General features: G+C 50.6%; 1 protein-coding gene across 1 annotated transcript in view; it reads right to left on the bottom strand.

Annotated features, from left to right (window-relative positions):
* The window catches only part of SHB (Src homology 2 domain containing adaptor protein B), a 120186-nt gene that overhangs the window by 36810 nt on the left and 76707 nt on the right, over positions 1-6669 (bottom strand). The window contains exon 3 of the mRNA XM_004677498.2: positions 2640-2855. Coding sequence (XP_004677555.1) covers positions 2640-2855 — 216 coding nt within the window. The remainder of the gene's footprint in view (positions 1-2639; positions 2856-6669) is intronic.

The raw sequence follows: 6669 nt of genomic DNA, 5'->3' as shown, positions 1-6669 counted from the left end.
GAGGGAAAGGAAGACTTCCATTCCCAAGGAGCAGTAGGCGCTAATCAAGCCTTCCTTGGCTGCTGAGATGGGGAAGTTCTGACCTCCTTAAGGCCAGTCTGGAGCCAAGGTCGGGGACACCAGAGCCTCCCTTTGAGGGGCCTCTTTTCATGAATGTAAAGCAGGACAGCACTTTGAAAGGCTTGGAAGCACTTTGGCCTCAGAGATTGTATTAAGGAGAGAATTCACAGGCCTTCTCTGGACCCCACTCTGATAAACATGTTGTGGTCCCAATGGAATGAAGCCTTGAGGTAGGACAATCCCTCCCCGTGCTAAAGCAAAGCCCTCCAACATCCATCGTGCTTCACGTCAAATCCCCAGAATTTGAATCATGGAAAAGATCAGCCTATACTTCTAGGTGAAAGTGAAATTCTTAGCACTCCCCTAGAACGTAAATCCTTATTACTTGGTGGGCCCAGCTCTGTCCTTTTGGGGGTCTCCCACACTCTATACCCTTTGGAGATTTAAAAATACCAGGTTCCCTGCCCACGTTTGATCCTCCAGGGCAAACATGCAGAACAAAAAAATATAAGGGGTGAATAGAAATGGTGATGAATTTGCCCACAATAATCTATCCTACATAGACATGCCCCAGCTATCTGCCACATAACCAAGGTTCCCATGACCCATCACGGGGAGTTCCTGAGAGCTCAGAACTGCATCTCTCCCCCAAAAAATCCCAAACATTATAAAAAGGACAAGAGGGCCCAGCTAAGCCTGCCTGGGTCCCGGACCATACGAACGACGTGTTGGGCCAGGAGCACATGTGTGCACACACACGCTGACTGGATGGGAACATTAACTGCAGTATGCAACAAACCGTTTCTACGCACCCCCGCTATCTGGGAGGCGCACCCCCACCTTTTCTGGGGTGGAAAGGGAACGTTCTCCTCGGCGGCCAGTGCTGCACTGACTGGCTCTGCCCACAGACACGGGGAGGCTCAGCTCCTGACCAGGGGTCATGGCATCTCCCCCCGACTGGAAGAGCTTTGTCCTTTGCCCCAGAAATTAGAATCTAGTCAAACTCTTGGAAGAACCACAACCAGTATCAACTGCAGAGCAGGAAACAGGGTTTTCTGTTTTGATGCTGAGACTGGACTTGACCTGGCATGATTCTAAGCCTGTGACCCTGTCAGAGTGACTGAAGAGACATAAAACCAAGTCCAGGATGGGTACATGTGGGCTTGGAAATTTATTCTGGGCCAGTCCAGTTTGAGATCTTATGACCCTCTGTGATAAACTAAATGTAGAAAAGTTCTAAAACCGCCTTTAGGCAGAAACAGGCACACTTTGGCCTGGAAGCCTTCTGAAGCGGTGCCTGTAGGGCTAAGTGCTTTTCACTTTTGTGTGCACACGAGTCACCTGGGGCCTTGTGAAAACACATTCTAGACTGCTCTGGAAGTCTGGGCTGGGACCCAAGACCTCACATTTTTCACCAGCTCCAGGTGATGGGCTGCTGCTGGTCCAGGGGCCACTCTTTGAACAGCGAGGCAGCAGACCAGCGCATCAAAGGTAATAACAGCCCACGGTGACCAGTCAGAGGCCGGGTCAGGAGGGGAGACCTCGCATCTGCCAGCAGCGCTGTCTAAGCCGTGGCCCCCGAAGTCTGTGAGGGTTGTCACATGAGCTCCTTTAGGCCTTTAATCAAACCAGTGTGGGCAAAGAGCCAGCTTTCCACTGGCCTCACTCTGTTCTAGCTCCTCTCTCATACTCGGGAGGAGCACAGACCGCAGCCAGGCCCTGGATTCCTTGTGCTGGAGAGGGAGGAGGTTGTGAAACAGGACGCCCTGGAGACCAAAGACCTTCAGCCACATAACTACTGTTCTCAGCCAGCGTGCACAGTCTGGCAGGTGTAACCAGCACCTACAGAAATAACTCCACATTGCTGAGAGATGTGTTCCAGCAGGGACAAGTGCAGGAGACTTGACAGGTCCAGAGCGGCAGCAGGAAACCTGTGGGACTCAGGGGGAGCTCAGAGATGGCAACGTTCGAGCTGGGCCCTGAAGGTGGCACAGGATTTTCCCAGACAGGCTATGGCAGGGAGGGCTATTTAGGTAGAGGAAACAGCATTGGCAGAGAGTGGGCCACACCCAGGGAACTGTAAGTAGTATGTCCAGGAACAGGGGGGTGTCAGCCCCCGAGGCCAGCAAGTGCTGGCACTGGTACTCTGTGAACAGCTCCTGCCAAAGCTGGGAGCACAGACGCCCTGGCCGTGGGAGCAGGCTGACTGGAGGGGACAGCTGGGTGCCATCAGGCCCAGTGGGAGACACAGCAGACTGGCTTTCTTTTCATTTCTAAGAAAGTATCTCCTGAAATCTGACATCTTCAGTGAACTACAACATTAAAAACACAACCAAGACAGAGCCGGATGATGAGAGCACCATGGCCATCTCTGAAGAAGACCAGGCCAAGACCCTGGAGGAGGACCCAGAGTTTCCCCTGGGCCTGGTTGCCCTTGGCTCCAGGGTCTTCTCATCTGTGAGGGATCCAGCTGTGCCAGAAAAGAGGACAGCCCAACTGGGTGGTTCAACAACGTCCCAAAGTTTTCTGAGGGCAATCAGCGGGCCTCTTGAAAACGGGGCCATGCATGGGCTCCTTACCTGCCAAGGCTGGGATGGTGACCCGGCTCCACTCCCACGGCTGGTCATACTCGTCGGCAGGCCTGTCGTCGTCCTGGGGCAGCTTGCTCTCCCGCAGCCGGGGGCTGACCGCGGTCTCAGAGTCCGAGTCAATACTCTGGCCCTCGGGCTCATAAGGGGTGTCATATAACTGGATGCCTTTGTGCTGGGACCGGACACTTTCCTGCCTCTGAAATTCTGCAGGGGAAAATGGAAAGGAGCACTTAATAGATGTGTACACATGCTTCCTCCTCTGGACCCCACCAGGACCCTGCCCCGCAACACCCACAGAGGTTCAGCTGCCGGCCCCAGAGGGTTGGGTGGCACAGGAGTGGGATCCCTTGCGTTGCGTGGTTCCTCCTGCTCCTCGACGGAGCGGCTCTGCTCACACTAGGCAGGGGTCTGGACCTCAGGCCCTGGATCTAACAGAACTGGAACCTGGCTGCCACTGCCCACAAGCTCCTCACCGGCTTCAAGGGCAGGCCCAGACTTGCACAGGATGTCCTGGGGGTGTTCAGACACCTGCCCAGAACAGATGGACCTCTCACACCCCTTGCTGACAGATACCAGTGGGGTCTGCCCCAGGAGGGCGGCTCCCTGTCTTCCGGACTTTCATTACCTGTCTATCAAATGTGGAGAGTGGGCCAAGTGACCCTCAAGTTTCCACCTCGTTCACACACTCAGATAAAAGATTAATAAGCTAAGAGCTTCTGGGTGTGTCTAGGATCGTCTTTATTTCTCTGTTGCAACGTTCCACAATTGACCTCTTCCCTGCATTTCTGCCTCCCCACAGAAAAGCCTTAATACTCGGCACACCTCTGAGCTAGAAAGGAAAGCTCCTTCTATGCCGAGACCTGGCTCCTGTGTGGGCTGAGGGGTGACCACTGATCTAGATGAGGTCCCAAAGAGGGAAATTCGTTTTAGCTGCCACTCATTCCTGAGGCCAGTGGTGGCTGAAGGATACTAGGAAGCTAGTCCCGGGCGACCTCCTCGTCAGACAGGGACACACACTGTATGCGGAGCCTGCGTGGGGACACGGCACAGAGGGAAGGGAGAGGGTCTGCTGCTGAGGCTGCTCTCTGGAAGCTGCTTTCCAGAAGACAGACCATAAATCAGCATAATACTCGGCAGAAAGGGCAGTGCAGGGCCTGTGAGACTGTGGAGGGGCGAGGCAGGAGACAGAGCTACCCCGGCAGCGATGCCTCTGGTGAGTGGAGGTGGGGGTGGGCTGGCCTCCCTGTGGGGAGTCAGGACAAGGGAGGCAGGAGGGTAAGACACTGCTTGCTACCTCCTCTCCCGTATAAAGCACTGTAACATAACGTTTGCCATTTTGACGATCTTTAGGGGTGTAATTCAGGCCATTAAGAGCATTCACACTGCGGTGCCATCTCCCCAAACTGAAGCTCTCCCACCATTAAACACTAACACCCCAACTCCTCCTCTCCCAGCCCCAGCCACCACCCTTCTACTCTCTGTGAATCTGACTCTTCTATGTACCTCCTGTTAAGTGAAACCATTTGGTATCTGTCCTCCAGTGACAGGTTGATTTCACTTAGCATAATGTTTTTAAGGCTCTTCCATGTTTTACCACATGTCTGAGTTTCGTTTTCCTTTCAAGGCCAAATTATGTTTATTCACCATCCATGTTTTCTGAAGCGGCGGGTGTAAAGAGGTGAGCGAGTGGAGATAGGGTGTTGTACAGAAGGGAAGAAAGTAAGCTGTTTGAGTGGACTCCAACGCAGAGTTCTGACCACAGGACACATGGCAGAAGCCTGTGGGAGTTATGTCCCTTGAAGAAAAGTTGATAAAACACAGGGCTGACGTCAGCCCGCCAGCCCTCCCGAGCAAGAGCACCGCTTTCACACTGGCCCTCCTGATCCAAGGTCGGCTCTCGGGCATGATCAAACCTCCTAACTCATGCACACACCCTAATACCAAGGAAGCGGGCTAATGCCAAGCCAGTGACTGTTAGTGCTGAGGTTAGTAACGGGGTGGTAACGAACTTCATCTACTAACTTCATCTACTCATAGACTGACTTCATGATTTTGAGTTTCAGTACAACTGGGGTTATTAGTTGCCGTTTTTATGTTTGAGAGCAAATAAACTGACTTAGTGAGGGAAATTTCTGTCAGCATTCCATAAGCCATTATCCTCTGCCAAACATACATGAGCATGAAAAGAGTGAATGAGGACAACACTGACTGGGTGGGTCTGATCGCCCACTGGAAGGCTGACATGAAGCTTGCTTCCCCTCTGCTGAAAGGAGATGAGTGAGTACTAGAGGGTTGTTTGCAAGAAGCAAACACAAACTCCATCTGTGGCAAATAAGCTTAAAAAAAAAAAAAAAAAGGGAGAGAATGAAAGGGGAAAATCTCCTTACATGGGCCGCTACAGTCCCATCTCCATTGAGATGGCCTGTGTTTTATTGGGTTCCACGAGAACAAGATTAAAGATTAGTTTTTTTAAAAAAAGATTTATTTATTTATGCATACTGCAATAGCTGGGGTACAGGCCAGAGATGCAGGAGGGGGGAAAGGATTCAACAGAGACAGAGTGGGGAACAGAATAGGCGGATCTACTACAATCCACTGCTGAGGGGAGCAACGGGCAGGACAGGAGAGGTCTGCTGCACTCTGTGGGTCAGCTCCCTGGCCACGGGGCAAACTCATGCTGCAGTAGCTGCAGATAGCTTCAGAGTGCTGAGACTCAGCCCCTTGTGCCATCAGGGAGGCCCCAGATTAGTTTCGAAGATAATGCTATGATGCTTCCCTTTTTATGGAAAGGGGAATGAGAAGATACTTAGGGCAGGACAGTCACTTTAAGGTGCAGACCAACTGTAAAAAGCACACTACACAACTTTGCAAATCTCAAGATCTCCTGAAGTAGCTGACATCTTTGTGGGGTCGTCATTGCCGGCTTCACTCTGGCCCTGGTTCTAGCTAGCCTCCTGACTCTGGAGAATTCTAAGGGTGGGGACATTGGGAGTGTGGCTGATAGACCCAGACCCAGACCCAGACCCAGACCCAGGCAAACCTCTTTCCCCTCACACTACTTCACAAGCAGGACCAGAAACCACCAACATATACTCTGCAGTTTACAAAGTACTTTGCATGCAGACTGAATTCAACATTGGGTACCACAAAGCAATAGATAAATGCAATCTGGTTGCCCCCAACATCAGGAGCCTTTACGCTGGCCTGTGCACAGAGCTGAGCTACAAAGAGATTTCTAGTCAATAAATGTGGGTGGAATCAATGAATGATAAGGGATAGCCAGCGTGCACTCTTTACCCCCAAATACCAGCTCAAAAATGAAAGTCTCTGATGGCAGTGATAAACTACCTGAAACAATGTGCCAAATGCATCTAGTTTAGTATTATACAACATTCTGGAGATGAATATGCTACATAAATGCTATCCTAAAAGGAAAACCTGTGTAGTGGATGGATTAGCTATTAAATCAGAGAGACTTGTTCCAAAAGCATCTGTGCCTCACCAACGCTGGGTTAGTAATGGCATGCAGTTAGAGCAGAGCATGTAATAACGGTAATCATTAAAACGAGCTTCCCCCTGTATTACATGGTGAATTCAAATTTTCATTAAGGTCCTAACAATAGGGAACAGTTAAGTGAATTATGGCACGCTAACTGGATGGAATATTAAGCAGCCATTAAAATGAAAAATTGAAAGATTATGTAGCTACATGGAAGAGCGCACATGAAATTATGCTAAGTTAAAAAGTAAAATACAAGATTGTTTATGTGTTGAGGGCAAACTGTATAATGTGGGCTTTCCACACAGGTCCTGGGCAGTGTGAACAATACCCCACAGGGAATTCGACTCTTTGCTTAGGAATTGCTGAGTACTGGCATCGCGTGTGTTCCTATAACTCTAAACTCTGATGACAGCAATGCTGTAAATACAGATGCACGAGAATTGGAAGCTGAAGACATGACATAGGAAGGTAAACAGCTACTGGCAGGGGGAGGAATCTTTGCACAGTTATTTTTGA

Source organism: Condylura cristata, unplaced genomic scaffold (assembly GCF_000260355.1).
Source record: "Condylura cristata isolate star-nosed mole 26May11 unplaced genomic scaffold, ConCri1.0 scaffold00006, whole genome shotgun sequence".
Lineage (NCBI taxonomy): Eukaryota > Metazoa > Chordata > Mammalia > Eulipotyphla > Talpidae > Condylura > Condylura cristata.
This window is presented reverse-complemented; position numbering and strand designations above follow the sequence as displayed.